The sequence below is a fragment of the Pogona vitticeps genome, chromosome 3 (assembly GCF_051106095.1).
Source record: "Pogona vitticeps strain Pit_001003342236 chromosome 3, PviZW2.1, whole genome shotgun sequence".
Classification (NCBI taxonomy): Eukaryota; Metazoa; Chordata; class Lepidosauria; order Squamata; family Agamidae; genus Pogona; species Pogona vitticeps.
The window spans coordinates 74,216,978-74,234,741 of NC_135785.1; the positions used below are offsets into that span (position 1 = coordinate 74,216,978).

General features: G+C 38.2%; 1 protein-coding gene across 2 annotated transcripts in view; it reads left to right on the forward strand.

Moving 5' to 3' along the window:
• The window catches only part of DOCK1 (dedicator of cytokinesis 1), a 489,282-nt gene that overhangs the window by 461,968 nt on the left and 9,550 nt on the right, over nucleotides 1-17,764 (forward strand). For both annotated transcript variants that reach the window (XM_078391202.1, XM_020791492.3), the window contains exons 50-51: nucleotides 4,302-4,452; nucleotides 10,978-11,123. In XM_078391202.1, the coding sequence (XP_078247328.1) occupies nucleotides 4,302-4,452; nucleotides 10,978-11,123 (297 nt within the window). The remainder of the gene's footprint in view (nucleotides 1-4,301; nucleotides 4,453-10,977; nucleotides 11,124-17,764) is intronic.

Sequence of the window (17,764 nt, forward strand, 5' to 3'; positions counted from 1 at the left end):
TTTATGAAGAGGAAATTGTTGCTAATTACAGAGTTCTTCTATGCTTTTTGATCTGCTGCACAAAGATTATGGCAGCGCTTCAGTATTTACTGTTATCTGAATGGTTCTTTGGTTTCTTTATGTCATTTCTTCCTGTGTAGCAAACAAAGCTCCTTGTTATAACCTTGTGTTCTTAATATTAGTTCATGCATTCCAGAAAATGCAGTGAGAACTGCTGCTGGTACCAAATACAGCTTGGAAGTATATGGGTACAGGCATATAGCTTGGAAGTATATGGGTACAGGTTTTATTGAATTTAAGTGCAATTAATATCATTATCAACTGTCCTTGTTGCTATTTATTTATTTATTTGTTTGTTTGTTTGTTTATTTATTTATTTATCTATCTTATATGCTGCCCACTCTACACAAAGGTCTCTGGGGGGCTTACAACAATATGTACGTACGTACGTACGTACGTACGGACGGACGGACGGACGGACGGACGGACATAATTTCATTCTATAAATTTCTTAGATTAGCTGTTCTCTGCATGTATTCTATGACCTAGAATAATGTGGCCTAGAATACTATGTAGAAGGTTATTTAAAACTTGTATGCCATAGCTGAAAGCAATTGTATTGCAGCCTGCGTCAGAACTAGTCATCACAACACTAGGCTTGAAAACTGAGTGCTCATAATCCTGTTGAGTAAATTACACCTGCTTAGGAGCAAAGACATCACCAGGGATGAGAATTGTGTGTTAACACAAAAGGGAAGGACATTTTTTTTATTCATGTTTGGTTCTTTTGTTGGTTCTTCAAATGATAGACAAATGTTTCATGTTATTCTATGTTCCCCTGATTCATTTATCCTTTCTGCTGGACTAAAAAGTAAATGGCATCAGATGGTAGCAGGGAGAAAAATTTCCTCATCTTTTAGTACTTTTAGTTTTGGGTGGTGCTTTGATTGTATTTTGTGCATTTATTTGCTTGCTTGCTTTGGAATAGTTTTTAAAGGTTCTGTAGGATTTAATTTGGACTAGTACCAGGAAGCACAAATGAGTAAAAATAAAACAACACCAAAACAGACTGCCTCTCTGATATAAAATGAAAAGTACTAAAATAAAGGAGGAATCCCTAAAGAAACAAAAATGCAACAAAACCAGAACTATTCTATGTGCACATCCCTAGATGTGACTGTCAGGAGCAGATACTTGATAATGAAAGAGTTCCTGTTTTGATCTCCGGAGTCACCCATCCTGCCCACAATTTGCTCACAGCCCGTCTCATTGTGTGTGAGTCTGGCCAATACTAGGATCAAAACATAGTATAGCAGGCAGTTGGAACTTTTTGTTGTTTAGTCATTAAGTCATGTCCAACTCTTCATGACCTCATGGACCAGAGCATGGCAGGCCCTCCTGTCTTCCACTGCCTCCTTGTTGGGTCAAATTCATGTTGGTACCTTCGATGACACTGTCCAACCATCTCATCCTCTGTCGTCCCCTTCTCCTCTTGCCTTCACTCTTTCTCAACATCAGGGTCTTTTCTAGGGAGTCTTCTCTTCTCATGAGATGGCCAAAGTATTGGAGCCTCAGCTTCAGGATCTGTCCTTCCAGTGAGCACTCAAGGTTGTTTTCCTTCAGAATTGATAGGTTTGTTCTCCTTGCAGACCAGGAGAAGAGAAGGCTCCCTGGAAAAGACCCTGATGTTCGGAAAGGATCATTGTTATGCTGTTGTTTAGTCATTAAGTCGTGTCCGACTCTTCATGACCCCATGGACCAGAGCATGTCAGGCCCTCCTGTCTTTCACTGCCTCCTTGTTGGGTCAAATTCATGTTGGTAACTTCGATGACACTGTCCAACCATCTCGTCCTCTGTCGTCCCCTTCTCCTCTTGCCTTCACATTTTCCCAACATCAGGGGCTTTTCCAGGGAGCCTTCTCTTCTCCTGGTCTGCAAGGAGAACAAACTTATCAATTCTGAAGGAAATCAACCCTGAGTGCTCACTGGAAGGACAGATCCTGAAGCTGAGGCTCCAATACTTTGGCCATCTCATTAGCAGGAATAGTACATCTGTCATCTGGCTTTCTGTAGTACTGTAAATTAAGAGAATGCAGTACATCAGACTATGTTATCCATTGGATAAGTAGCAAGTCCTAGATATGGATTCACATGCTACCTATTGATTGGACCCGTTGTATGGCTTTAGGAAGTCAACCAGCCTTAATTCTTTATGTTCAAAATGGGCATAATGGTCTACCCACAGAGTGACTGACTGACTGACTGACTGACTGACTGACTGACTGACTGACTGACTGATTGATTGATTATACACTGTCAGGTCAGTTCCAACTTCTCAGGGTTTCCAAGGTATAAACTATTCAAAAGTGATACCAGACCCTCCTTCTGGGGACACTCTGGGACTGTGTAGCTTGTCCAATAACTTGTTCTTGTCTCGGGAAGCACAGTTGGGAATCAAGCTCCTGATCCCTGGCTCCACAGTCAGGTGGCTCAGCCCAACATTCACTTCCTCTTTCCTTATGCTATGTGGTCAGCCATGCGAAGGAGCTTGCAAAGATTCAGGCAAAAGCTGAAATTGACCAAGGCTAACAATAATTAATCTGAAGTTGAACCAAATCAGTTTGCCTTCATTTAAAATAGAAGTTGAACTGCAACGCACCTCAAAAATATAACTGTTTGGTTCCTGACTCTTAGGACATATTCTTGACAAATATTTCTAACATCCTCTGTACTTGATGTGGGGAACAAGATATGGAATGGGAGGCATCAGACATAAATCATCTATGACTTTGTATTCCCAAGAAGAGCATTTGCTTTCAAACACGAATTATAATGCATCTCTGATCAATCTGGGCCTTAAGTATGCTGGTCTCAGTTTTGCTTCACTTGAATGCTTCTGTTGCTATCAGTGATGCTAACGCTTCTGCAACAAGTAACTCACCTTAAGCAATACCACTGTCAAATCCATGTGTTTTCAAGTCCAATAGCAGAAACCACTTCATCCTTTGCCTCTTTTTTTGCATAACTGCTGTTTGTAAAAAGAAATTATTGTGTTATTTTCCTTTGGGTTTGTAGATTACATTTTCCAACTCAGACATTGCTAGGAGTTTTGGCTTTACCAGAAAATATTAAATACAATATGAGATTTATCCAAGTGGCCTTGAAATTGTGTGTGCACAAGCCTCCATTTCTTTTAATTGGATGCAAAAGATAGACCAGCCGTCATCTGCTTTACATTTAATCAAGGGAAAGGAGTGAGCAAAAACATTTTTCTTATCTTTTCCTTCTTCCCTCATTTGGATGAAGGTGATGCTACTGTTGCTAAGTCTCTATGGCAGGTAACAAATCAGTTCCTCACACTGTGATGCAAACATAGTACATAATTGTGTTTAGGGATGTTTGATCTAATGATATAAAAGTATCCCTGTGACTGCAGCTGACATCCCATTACAGGGATTAGGGAACTACTGTTGCTATTGAACTTTATAAATTGCACTTTCAATGTGGACATTAACAAAACTGTAGACTAAAAGACACTCCTTAAATGGGGAGAAGATCATGGTCTAATTTGTGGCATAGAAACAGGGTTAGAGCAGAAAAACACAGTGTCTGATCTGAAAGTTCTGAGAGCTTGCGAACTACACATCTGCTGTGTATGGATCATTACCTCTGTTACTTTGTAAGCATTTTATGGTTCAATTGGCACAGGAAATTGGTTCAATATCTATAGGAATAAAGGAAAATAATGAAACAAGAACAAACATAGTTATTGATGGCTTATTATGGTAACCTAATTACATTGGTTCAATGTGCTTCCATCAACTATATTTTGTGCTTTAGTGACATGAATGAGAAAACATGATGCAAAATACATGTTTATGAGAGAAAAGGGAAGAAATCTCACGAAAGCAGTCTTAGTACTGGTATACCTTTGATTTTTTCTTTAATCCATAAGAGGACGTAATTATGATTGAAATAACCGTATATAATTTTATTACAGAAAACTTCAAGATACCTCAAAATTATATTTAGGGGAAATGTGTTTAGGAGAGGACAAGCCAAGGGTATTGCTTAGTTCGAACAATACTATCCTGAAACAAAACTTTTTTTCTTTGTCATTGTGGTGTTCCACTGTACATTGAGAAACGTATTTATCACAAGCTCAACAGCTCAGTAAGAAATATTTCCCTTTCATATCTAGTAATTGTAAGAATAAGTTAGATATCTTTGTGCTGTGAGATGTACACATGCAAGATATTCTCCAAATTGGGCTAATGAAATCTCTTTTTTCCCCCATTGCAGATTAGTCCACTGAGACCCCAAAGACCAAAGAGCCAAGTTATTAACATCATGGGAACTGAAAAACGTTTTTCTGTTTCCCCATCTCCGCCTTCTCAAAGCATCCCTCCACCAATCACTCCAAGGGCCAAGCTTTCATTCAGTTTACAGTCCAGTAAGTCTCTTCCTAAAACTGTGTTTCTCGTATACTTTGCCCAGCTGCTTTGACCTTGATGTCTTTGAAAAGCTGTATGACCAGTTCGCTAATTAGCTTATCAAGATAGTGTTCCAGAATACACCCACAAGATTTCAACTTTTGATCTTTCTTTAAATAAAGAATTGTATGATGTTTCAGAAAAACTATAATTTGATAACTTCAGCATTTGTTATGTCCTAAACCTGGTTTAGAAGAATAGGAAAGGTTGCATCAGAACAGTCCCATAGCAATGTATACAGACCCTCAAACATGACTACACTTTGACAGTATTAGTTGTTTGGCTTAGGTACATGGTGTCTGAATCTAAGAGTCAGTTTCCTCCCATGTCCAGGAACAAGACTGTAAAAGCTCTATTGCATACTTTGTTTACTTTTTTAAATAAAAAAATTATTAGTTTCTCAGTCTATCTACATTCAATTTGTGCTTGTTAAACATCATGTTACATACGTAGGCTGTTTATGATTTTTTTTTTTTTGCATCATGGTATCTTCTTAGGCAGAAGCCTGTGTGCTGCAGGGTCAGAAGACCAAGCAGTCGTAAGATTAAATCCACGTGACAGAGTGAGCGCCCGTCATTTGTCCCAGCTCCTGCCAACCTAGCAGTTCGAAAGCATGTAAATGCGAGTAGATAAATAGGGACTACCTCGGTGGGAAGGTAACAGCGTTCCGTGTCTAAGTCGCACTGGCCATGTGACCACGGAAGATTGTCTTTGGACAAAACGCTGGCTTTATGGCTTGGAAACGGGGATGAGCACCGCCCCCTTGAGTTGAACACGACTGGACAAAAATTGTCAAGGGGAACCTTTACCTTTACCTATCTTCTTAGTTGTCCCATTTTTTAAACATTTAAACCATTCATGTGTGTATTTTAGTATACAATACTGGCTACTATCATAATATTGCTCTCATAGTATACAATGTTCTCAAAATCCTCTAATAACATACCGAATAAAAGTAATTCCAGTTCCAAATTTATATAATTTTGAGATGATTTAACTGATGAACTTTGTATTTTATACCAGTAATAACTGAATAGGTTTCTAAGACATAATAGATGTTATCTAAAGTATTTTATACAGATTGTCTTTATATAATTATTCAGCCATTTCTATCTCCACATTTTCTATCATTTCTATATCAATATCATATCTAATGTATGTTCATTAAGTACTATTTGTTTTACATCATCCTTATATCTAGCTTCAATTTACCTTAAGAACAATCGTGTTATGCCTTTACTCTGATTAGTGATCTCTTATTTCAATTTAATTCCCTTTTCTAATGTATAGGATATACCCCTTTACAATTCCAGAAGTTAGGTATGTACATGCTTTCAGCATTGAAGGCCACCTTAATATTTTCCCTTGTTTGTTTGTTTGTTTGTTTGTTTGTTTGTTTGTTTGTTTGTTTGTTTGTTTGTTTATTTATTTATTTATTTATTTATTTATTTATTTATTTATTTATTTATTTATTTGTTAGATTTCTATCCCGCCCATCTAGACCAAGGATCTACTCTGGGCGGTTTTCATCTTTCTAAGTAACTCCTTCTTGTCTTTTCCCAATTCTTGTTTCTATAGCTCTAAAAATTCTGCTGTGCCTTGTGCCACCTGAGAATATTTTATACATTTGATCTATCTCCAGTAGATCTTCCAAGCTCTTTTTAATTAGATCTGCTGATTCTCTCCCCTTATCTTCCCTTAGCACACCTGAAACTTTCCTCAGCTCCAGGGTTAGAATTAAATCTCCTAGGTTTTCTCCTCTAATTTCCTCCAGCCCCTCTTTTGATTGGCATACATCATCCACCACCCTCTCATATCCTTGTTCATTTTTCCCTGTCTCCGTTTGACTATAGTTCTTCTTCAATTGCTTCATGAATAATTTCACCTCTTTGTTGCGGGATCTTACTATTTCTAAAATTGCTTGAAGGGTAGATTTTGTTTCATCCCAAAATTGTCCTTGTTGTGGCATTATGTCCCAGATGTCAAATAATTGTATTCCAAATGAATGTTGTCCAGATGCTTAAAGTAATTAGTCCAATTTCATCAATACTTGCTTCCATAGGTCCACTTTAACGGATTGATCATCTTTAGGGTTAAGCTTGAATCCAGTCTCAGATGTAGAGAGTTTTCCCTGCCTAAAGGCTTAAGGTCCAGGCAAGTTCAGAACCCCGGATACAGTTTAGAAGTTCTACTTTGGCTAGATTGGACTTTCTAGGGTTAATTTATCTGTAGTTCAGTTATGTCTCAAAAAGAAAGGGAATTGCAGACTTCGTTTTCAATATGTGTAAGTAAACAGTGTACATAGTTCCAGCTTGCTGGGACACATCAAAATCTGGATCAGGTTCTATCCATATGAACTTAATGGACAGTTAAAAGTCCTTCACTGAAACTGATTAATTTTTACAAGGGATTTGCAGCTAATTTGTATAAGTGATCAATTATTCCTTTACTGCCACCAGCTGTATGAGTTCTTATATTTGAAAAGCCAAAACAAATGGCCCTGGCAGCTATAAAAATCTATACTGCAGGACAATGAATGAAGTCCTTTCAAAGGTTTTTAAAGAAATTTAATAATTAACATATGCTATCTCTAAAAGAGGTTATCCTTCATTGACATGGAAAATGCACTGAAATATAGAACAGGATATCATTCGCCTTCCTGGGCACTAATGGAAATATATATACTTCCAAACTGGCGAAACTTACATATGACATTAATCGGAAATGAGGACACCTGAGCACATTAAACAACTGAGGGTGCAATTTTGTTCCTTGTCAGTAAACAAATTGGTTGAGAACCTTGGGCATCGAACTGCTTGCACAATGGACAGCAGTCTGACATTCCCTTCTGCTCATGAGGAGGCTGCTTCCTGTTTTCTTGTAATGACACTAATGATCTAAGTGCCCCTATTATATAGAGTGAGCACTTTTACCTCATGTTTTTGCATCCACTCAAAGGACACTGCTGGGCCCAGCTCCTGGACCGAGAATGCAAGAGATGCTCATAGTTTTTTTGTTTTTGTTTTTGTTTTTTTCTTCAGTGAAGAGTATCCTGACACATCAAGACAGAATTTTCATTTCTACGTGAGAGTGAAGTGCAGTGGTTTTTTGTGCAAAAACATCTGTGTGAATTTTTTTTTCATCATCTTGCCTACCAGAAAGAAAACATTTTAAATTGTTATTCTTCCTTAATGAAAGAAGCAAAGATTTACATCCCTCCTTAAGATCATTTTTAGCCACATGGAAGTTTCTTGTATTGTACATTTCCTAAGGATAGCAAAATATTTTCAAGAATGTATGGAAAAATAAAATGAATCTATCCAGAAGACTGGAAATATCTTATAAAAAATGCCTCAATTTGGGAAGTGCACTATGTTGACATATAATTATTCCTGAAACCTGACTTTAACACAGAGCTGAACAACTATGTAAGAAAGGTCTTGTTGTATAAAGCAAACGTGGGGACCTTGATGTAATTGTAACACACTGCTGTGTACCTGGATTCCACTAAGATGCCAGAGGCAAAAATATTATCATCCACCATCCATATACTTAGTTGGAACTACTCAAAATCCAACTCCAGGAGTGGAGAACCACTTTGGCCCATGAGCTCTATTGTTTCAGTGGAACTGTTTGGAAGCCACACATGCCATTAGTGGGTGAGAAAACTGGAAGGAGAGGAATTACAGATTGGTTTTGTTACCTTTAATAAGAATGCTAGAGTGTTGTGTCTGCTCGGCATGTCTTTCACTTCCCCTTTCAACCATATCTATTTTCCTGTTTGGCCCAATTTCTCTAATCTGAAGGCTGAGGTTTCTTTTGCTCATTCAGCTATGACATATCAGCTGAGACTGACAGTGCTGCATGTTATCTGCAAATCTTATGTGGAGGTTGCTCTTTGGAAGAGTAATCTTTGAAGAGAAGAGTATGCCTTGAAGATGACCTATTCTATAAGCTTAAGACTCAATATAGTCATGTCTCAATTCTTATAAATCTTTTGCTTATATAGCTTGAGGCATCATCAGATATATTATACATCTTACACACCCTCAAATCCCTCATTTTGTTTCTTCTCTTGTCCTAAAGTGGGCAAGTTGTCAGGTGAGAGTTAACAATATTTTTTTAATTACAGATATATCCATATATCCATATAAAGGACATCAGGATGACATCCATGATTTTTCTTTCTTGCTCCCTGTTTTCTCATCTCAAGGAACCTATAAAGTGGGTTAGGCCAAGACATACTGAGTACCCCAGGGTCACATAGTGAGTGTTATGGCTCAAGTCAGAATTTGAACTAGGATCTCATTAAATATAGTGTTCACAAGAGACTTTGCCAGAATTCCACCCCTTCTTTAGCAGAATTTGCCTTCCTCCTTTAAAAATTCTTAACACAAATCAAAAACCTAGAATATAATGCTTTTCTAAAGATATTGAGATGTCAGCTTATTTTGTACTTCCTTTAGAAAAGAGCATTAGTTTCTCTCCTCTCCTCTCCTCTCTCTCTCTCTCTCTCTCTCTCTCTGTTAAGTACTATTCAAACAATGAATTACTTCTTACTTAATGTAATCGTGGTTAATTTTAATTTTCATTCACACAGAGATTGTGTGAAAAGAGTAAATAAAGTTTTTTTTCCATTCGACTGTGGTATAGCTTTGGAAAACAAACATTTAACATGGTTGGATTTTTAATCATGACCAAAAAGCTAAAACAGACAGTTCCAAATGAGCTGCAAATATCTTTTTAAATTTATTTTTTATTTTTAAAAACTAGGGATAAGGTAAGGAGTACAAAAGGTAGAGGGGGATATGGGGGGGGAAGAGGGGGAAGGAGAACACAAAATGTACTGTCATCCAATCTGTTTGTTCATGTTGCAATATCAAGTCGACTTTTCGCCTTTCTGCCATTTGATTGCCCTCCAGGTTTCAACTTACAGTTACATCTTAGTGTAATGCTATGTTATTCAAGCACTATCTGGTGACTCAAGCCATTTATATAATAAATCCCATAATTCAGTTGCCTTTTGTATTGGACAGTCTTTCAACACTTCTGATAGAATATCCATTTTGGCCGCTTCCCATATCTTCTCAATGAGTTCCTCTTGTTTCAGTATCTCCGATTTCTTCCAGTTCTTAGCTTAAAGAATTCTGGCTGCAGTGACTATATATATAACTTGGTAGTTCTTTGTCTTATCTGTATTATCTGGTATAATGCTCAGTAAAAACAATTCTGGGCTTAGTGGAAGATTACAAAGCAGTATTTTTTAATAACAGAGTATGTACTGCTATCCAATTCTATTTCGCTACTCTACAAGTCCACCACATATGGTAAAAGCTTCCCTCTTGTGGTTCACACTTCCAACAAACATTTGACACTTCTGTATAAATCTTTGACAATTTTTCCAGAGTCATATGCTGCCTATAAAACATCTTATATATGTTCTCCTTGAAATTTACCGATTTTGTGAGCTTTATGTTATTTTTCCATATTTCAACCATTGATCAATATCAATATTACGTTCTATATTTTGTGCCCACCTAATCTTTTACCATCTCATCTTGCATTTTAGTTTCAACCAAATCATCATACATTTTCGTAATTATCATTTGAGCCCAGCAGAAGTTTATCGAATATTGTTTGTTCTGTGTAAAAGCCCTCTATTTTATCTTTTCTATACCTAGATTCCACTTGTGCTCTGGACCACCAGTCTAGATATATGTTTTGTGTTTCTAACTCTTCTTTAGACCTTAACCCACAATTGTTTATTAATAGATCTTGATAACTTAAAACTTAGGTTGTTTAAAGGCCTCTGTGGGTGATACACAGCCTGGTGTTTTTTGGTGAATCTGCTGGATGATCTTTTTCCAAGTCCCTAGTAGGGGGTCTTCTTATCCTATGCAAGTTGAAAATTTTCTGCTCTTTATCTTTTTTGTACCATAGAAAAGCATGCCAACCTAACTGTAAATCATGTCCTTCCAACTTGAGTAGTCTATCATTATCTAAAGTTATCCATTCCTTTATCTAGACTAATACATAGGCTCTCTAATACAATACCCAATCTGGGAGACCAAAACCTGCATTCAAATAAGCTGCAAATGTTAAGCAGACACAGAGCAAGAAGAATGTGACAAACACCCCTCTTTTAAAACAAAAACTCAGAATGCTTAGGCAAGATGGTGGTGAGTAAGAATTGTTAATAGTAATTCATGCAAAACCAAGGACATCCATTATACTTCCTGAAACCCATGGCATCTTGTAACCCTGCTGATTTACTGCTTAGCAATGATGCTTGCCTATTTTCCCTGTTTGATATTACATGATGAGATTCTTTCATTTCTCTTACAGCACAGTACATGTTTGAAAGGATTAGAAAAACTGGTGTCATTGTTTTTAGGTGCACCGGGGACTGATGTCTCAACAATTGTTGTGAATTATAAGATTGGATTGAATTATCTGCTGATGGTAAATTGTGTGTTTATTTTCAGACCTGGAATTAAATGGTATGAATAGTTTGGAAATGATGGACGTTCCTCCCCCACTGCCTCTGAAAGGCAGCACAGCAGATTATGGAAATCTCATGGAGACTCATGAATCTATTAGCCCTGCCACATCCCCACCAGTACCTCAAAGAGTAAGTACTTTCTTAAGAACAAGTCTACATAATGGCTAAAATCCTGTTGCTTAGCATAGTAGGTTTCACTAGAATAAACCATTGAATCAGTGGAGATTTGGTGAGTCAACCTCTTTGTAAATTCAACTGATTCAAATGAGTCTACTCTAGCTGCAACTTACTTTGGTGTAGTAAGTCACAACTGAAATATGCCCATTTAAATCAATGGAACTTGTGGAGGCATTGACTCACTAAATCCCCACTGATTCAGTGGGCCTACTCTAGTGCAACTTACTGTGTTAAACCACAGGTTTTCAGTTGCCTTTACTGATTAAAGCATTACACATGCATATAAAAGAGAAGAAGGGTGAAAACAGACAAAATCCTAATCCATTCTCTCCAGAATCAAATTGCCGTAGTCATTGTCCCCTCTGCTTGCTTCTGGAAGCAAACTGGTGTTCCTCAGAATGTTGGTTTTCTTTTTATACTGCTAAACAGTACTTTTATTAGAGCAGGAAGGAATGCCAATACTTATTCTAAGTGACTTGTTTGTACAGATTGATTAGGTAGTGAAACCTATTCATAAAGCAAGGTATGACTGGCTGACTGAGGTTGTTAAAAAGACAGAGTCCCAGAAGCAACTTAGATTTTAAGTTTTTCTCATCTTAATTCATGGGAGGAAATAAAGTATGTTTCAGCCATGTTTAATATATCGTGTTTGTTTCCCAGACATTCAGTCACAAGTGTCCTAAAGGCAAGAAAATTTGCTACTCTACATAATGAATCACTGAAATATTGGAGGAAAAGAGGTTGCTGTGGTGCATCAGAAATTATTAAATTCTTAGATATCTGTTAATAACAGTGTAGCAAGCTATTCATGTGTACTTGACTCTTTAACATTTCTGGAACTCTGGACTGAAGCAAGTTGTAATAGGATCTGAGGGGTAGATGTGAAAATAGTCTCCTCACCTTTGCTGCTGAGAAGTGTCACCATCATTTTGATATTTATTCCTTTTTGTTTATTTGCCTGGATCTTTTTGGTTCACTTGTTTATTTCTTTTCATTCCATGTTGAGTTTTATGGTTGAGGGTGGATGTGGGTTGGGAAGGGCTGTATGTTGTATTGTAAGACCTCCCAGTGTAATGGGGTGGTTAAACTGCTGTACTGCAGCCAAAACGGTGCTCACGACCCGGGGTTCCATCCCAGGTAGCCGGCTCAAGGTTGACTCAACCTTCTATCCTTCCAGAGGTCGGTAAAATGAGTACCCAGCTTGCTTGGGGGGGGGGCAATATGTAGCCTACATAATTAACTTGTAAACTGCCCAGAGAGTCTTTGAAGTGCTGTGGTGCGGTATATAAGCAGTACACTTCGCTTTTTTAAAAATATCATAAATAAATTATATTCTTTATTTTGAAGTTCATAAATTTCTATTGTAGGTATGTTCAGGAAAATCATATTTAAAGTACATTACAAATAAAAAAAATATGTTGATATCCTTGAGGAATTTGGTTCCATCCGCAATGCATTGGCGGAAGGGAGTTCAAAAAAGCTGATTTCCCACATCCTTCCTTCCCCAGAGAGCTGATGTGCCCCACCCAAATATTATAATCAACCCTCCTAAAGGCGGTGAGTCATGGTACTAGAGACTGAGGAGGCAAGGGTTTCCCCAGATCTCTGGTTTTGCTTTGTTTTCTGCAAGCAGAATAGCATTGGATACAATCTGATATTAGGATAGATTGGAATCATACTGCTGGTGAAGAGAAACCATAGGTTTCCAGCTTGAGCCCTTCTATTTCCTTTGGCTCTAGGTTACTCTCTTTGTTTTACATAGTTTTTCACAGTGAATTAACCAGTATAGCATCTATTATGCCATAGCTAGTTTTCCATCTACATAAGGATCTGGGAAGAGTTCCAAATATAATAAAACCTTGAGCCTCATTTGGGACATAACTTCTTTTCTTGGTCAGCGGCTTCTACTAATAATCCATGTCACATGCAAATCGTAGAATGCAATTCCGGTTACCTAGGCAATCACACTAGAATGGCACAATGGTCTATAAATGCGTCAAGCAATCAAATGCAGCTCATATTCCAGTGGCAAGCAGAGTATAATAGCGCAGTTGGAAATTAGCTTTATGCATGCTAGCTTTATGCTAAGGGCCAGAGGCTTTGTAACGTTTAGCCTTTAAACATTTCAATACTCCTTTGTATGTATAAGCATTAATGACATTTTAAAGATGAAGAATGAAAATGAGGAATTAGTGACTTGTCCAAGGGCAGAGTCTCCCTGTATACATACACATCTAATCAGGCATGAGTGCCAGTTTTACATTTTATTAATGAAGAGATACTTCATTTCTTTTAAACAGTGATGAGTCCCAAAATGTTCTTGAACTAAAACTCTTAGAAGCCTTCGCCACTAGCTATGCTGGGCAGGATTGCTGTGAGTTGCAGTACAAGAACATCAGGGGACCCCAAGGTTGTGAACCGCTGGCTTAGAAGCTTGGTTGATTTTAAATTACCTATATTTAACCTTTATAAGAATAATGTATTAAGATCACTTGTTGTTGTTGTTGTTTAGTCAATAAGTCGTGTCCGACTCTTCGTGACCCCACGGACCAGAGCACGCCAGGCCCTCCTGTCTTCCACTGCCTCCCGGAGTTGGGTCAAATTCATGTTGGTAGCTTTGATGACACTGTCCAACCATCTCATCCTCTGTCGTCCCCTTCTCTTCTTGCCTTCACACTTTCCCAACATCAGGGTCTTTTCCAGGGAGTCCTCTCTTCTCATCAGATGGCCAAAGTATTGGAGCCTCAGCTTCAGGATATGTCCTTTCAGTGAGCACTCAGGGTTGATTTCCTTCAAAATGGATAGGTTTGTTCTCTTTGCAGACTATGGGGACCTTTGTCAGCAAGGTGATGTCTCTGCTTTTTAAGATGCCATCTAGGATTCTCATCATTTTCCTCCCAATAAGCAGACATCTTTTAATTTCGTGGCTGCTGTCACCATCTGCAGTTATCATGGAGCCCTAGAAAGTAAAATCTGACACTACCTCCATATCTTCCCTTTCTATTTGCCAGGAGGTGATGGGACCAGTAGCCATGATCTTAGTTTTTTTGATGTTGAGCTTCAGACCATTTTTTTTGCGCTCATTAAGAGGTTCTTTGAGTCCTCCTAACTTTCTGCCATCAGAGTGGTATCATCTGCATATCTGAGGTTATGATATTTCTTCCAGAAATCTTAATTCCAGCTTGGGATTCCTCCAGTCCTGCCTTTCACGTGATGTATTCTGTATATAAGTTACCTCTGGGTAGTGTGTGCGGCATATAAATTGAATAAATAAATAAATAAATAAGTAGGGGGACAGTATACAGCCTTGTCATACTCCTTTCCCAATTTTGAACCAACCAGTTGTTCCATATCCAGCTCTAACTGTTGCATCCTATCCCACATATATATTTCTGAGGAGATAGATAAGGTGGTCAGGCACTCCCATTTCTTTAAGGACTTGCCATAGTTTGCTGTGGTCCACACAGTCAAAGCTTTTGCATAGTTAATGAAGCAGAAGTAGATGTTTTTCTGGAACTCTCTGGCTTTCTCCATAATCCAGCGCATGTTAGCAATTTGATCCCTAGTTCCTCTGCTCTTCAAAATCCAGCTTGTACTTCTGGGTGTTCTCGGTCCACATACTGCTGAAGCCTACCTTGTAGGATTTTGAGCATAACCTTGCTAGCGTGTGAAATGAGTGCAATTGTACGGTAGTTGGAGCCTTCTTTGGCACTGCCCTTCTTTGGGATTGGGATGTAGACTGATCTTTTCCAGTCCTCTGGCCACTGCTGAGTTTTCCAAACTTGCTGGCATATGGAGTGTAGCACCTTAACAGCATCATCTTTTAAGATTTTAAATAGTTCAGCTGGAATGCCATCACCTCCACTTGCCATCTTTTTAGCCATGCTTTCTAAGACCCACTTTATTTATTTATTTATTTATTTATTTATTCATTCATTCATTCATTCATTCATTCATTCATTCATTCATTTATTTATTTATTTATTTATTTATTTGATTTATATCCCGCCCATCTGTTATATTTGTACCACTCTGAGCAGCTTGACTTGTACCACTTGACTTCACTCTCCAGGATGTCTGGCTCACGGCCAGCAACCACACTATCTGGGTTGTCCGGGACATCCAGATCTTTCTGGTATAATTCCTCTGTGTATTCTTGCCACCTCTTCTTGATGTCTTCTGCTTCTGTGAGGTCCCTGCCATTTTTGTCCTTTATCATGTCCATCTTTGCACAAAATGTTCCTTTAATATCTCCTATTTTCTTGAACAGATCTCTGGTTTTTTCCCTTTCTATTATTTTCCTCTCTTTCTTTTCATTGTCCATTTAAGAAGGCCCTCTTGTCTCTCCTTGCTATTCTTTGGAAGTCTGCATTCAATGTTCTGTAACTTTCCCCATCTCACTTGTATTTGGTTTCCCTTCTCTTTCTGCTATTTGTAAAGCCTCATTGGACAGCCACTTTGCTTTCTTGTATTTCCTTTTCTTTGGGATGGTTTTGTTGCTGCCTCCTGTACAATGTTATGCGCCTCTTTGGGCATGCTGTCCACCAAGTCAAGTTCCTTAAATCTGTTCTTCACTTCCACTGTGAATTCATAAGGGATTTGGTTTAGATTATACCTGACTAGCCCAGTGGTTTTTCCCACTTTCTTCACTTTGAGCTTGATTTTTGCTATAAGAAGCTGATAACACAATCAGCTCCAGGGCTTCTTTTTGCTGACTGTATAGAGCTTATCCATCTTTAGCTGCAGAGAATATAATCAATCTGATTTCAGTATTGCCCATCTGGTGATGTCCATGTATAGAGTCCCTCTTTTGTTGTTGGAAAAGAGTGCTTGTGATGACCAGATTGTTCTCTTGACAAAACTTTTAGCCTTTGTCCTGCTTAATTTTGAACTCCAAGGCCAAACTTACCTGTTGTTTTACCTCTTGACTCCCTGCTTTAGCATTCCAGTACCCTATAATGAAAAGAAGGTCTTTCTTTGGTGTCAGTTCTAGAAGGTGTTGTAAGTCTTCATAGAATTGGTCACTTTCACCCTCTTCAGCATCGGTGGTTGGTGCATAAACCTGGATTACTGTGATGTTGAAAGGTCTGCCTTGGATTCGTATTGAAATCTTTCTATCATTTTTGAGATTGCATCCTAGTACAGCTTTTCCCACTCTTTTGTTGACTATGAGGGCTACTCCATTTCTTCCACAGGATTCTTTCCGACAATAGTATATATGATAAATGTCTGAATTGAATTTGCCCATTCCCATCCATTTTAGTTCACTGACGCCCAGGATGTCAATATTTATTTTTTGCATCTCCTATTTGACCACATCCAGCTTATGAAGGTTCATAGATCTTACATTCTAGGTTCCTATGCAGTATTTTTCTTTGCAGCATTGGTCTTTCCTTTCACTTCCAGTGAGCATCCTTTCGGCTTTGGCCCAACCACTTCATTAGCTCTGGAGCTACTTGTACTTGTCCTCTGCTCATCCTCAATAGCATGTTGGACGTCTTCCAACCTGAGGGGCAAGAATACACAGAGGAATTATACCAGACCTCTTAGCTAACTTAAAATATTGTCACTAGTGAGTATAAAGGTTTGAAGAGTTTAATTGACTAACTTCCAACATCCAGACTACAAGACAGAAAATATACAATTCAGTTGTAATACATACAATTGTGAACTGTTGGCCTACAATATTACACTAGTACAATGCATTTGACCACAAGGGTCCCATATAGTGCCCTTCAGATGTCCGTAAGGACATGAGGATACAGTGCCGATCAGGTAGGTATGAAAGGAGTACTCACTGAGTTAACTGTTCTCAGCAACTTAGGCTCTCAACTGTAGAAGACCTATTTCCCCAAAATTTCTAAATCCCACAAGATTTCACTCCTCCAGTACCTCATCCATTTCTTCCCTGTCCTCACCTACTTTTGATTCCATCCCATCTTCACCTTAGTATGGAATTTGGAGATGAGCTCTAGAGCTGGCAATTGTTTTTTTAGATTGGGAATGCAAGGGAGCAAGAGAGAGAAGAGGACCAGGTGGCTCTTGAAGAAGAATGCCTGCCTATCTGAAAGTTGATGGCTTTCTTTGCTGCTTCACAGATAAAGTAACTCAGTTGGGCAGCATTGTCATTATCGCTTTGCTGCTCTCCTTCTGTCCAGTCAGACATTTCAATGTTTTTCTTTCCTTCTATTAAGCAGCAGTTTCATTTGAAATAATTGATTCATTTGAAATACAATATTAGAGTAATGCTTTATGGATATTATAAACCATCAGAAAGATGAATAGATAGATTCTAGATCAAACCAAGCCTGCAGTCTCATTAGAGGCTAAAGTGAATAAAATGAGCCTACTGCACTTTGGACATACCACAGGAGGGCATGACTCACTGGGAAAGACAATAATGCTTGGAAAAGTTGAAGGCAATAGAAAGAGAGAGAGACCTAGTGTGAGGGGGAATTGAATCAATAAAGGAAGCTATGGCCTTGAGTTTGCAAGGCTTGAGAAGGGCTATTAATGACATAATTTTCTGGAGGTCAGTAATTCATGGACTTGCCATCAATTGAAAACTAGTTGACAACAGAACCTTTTCTTTT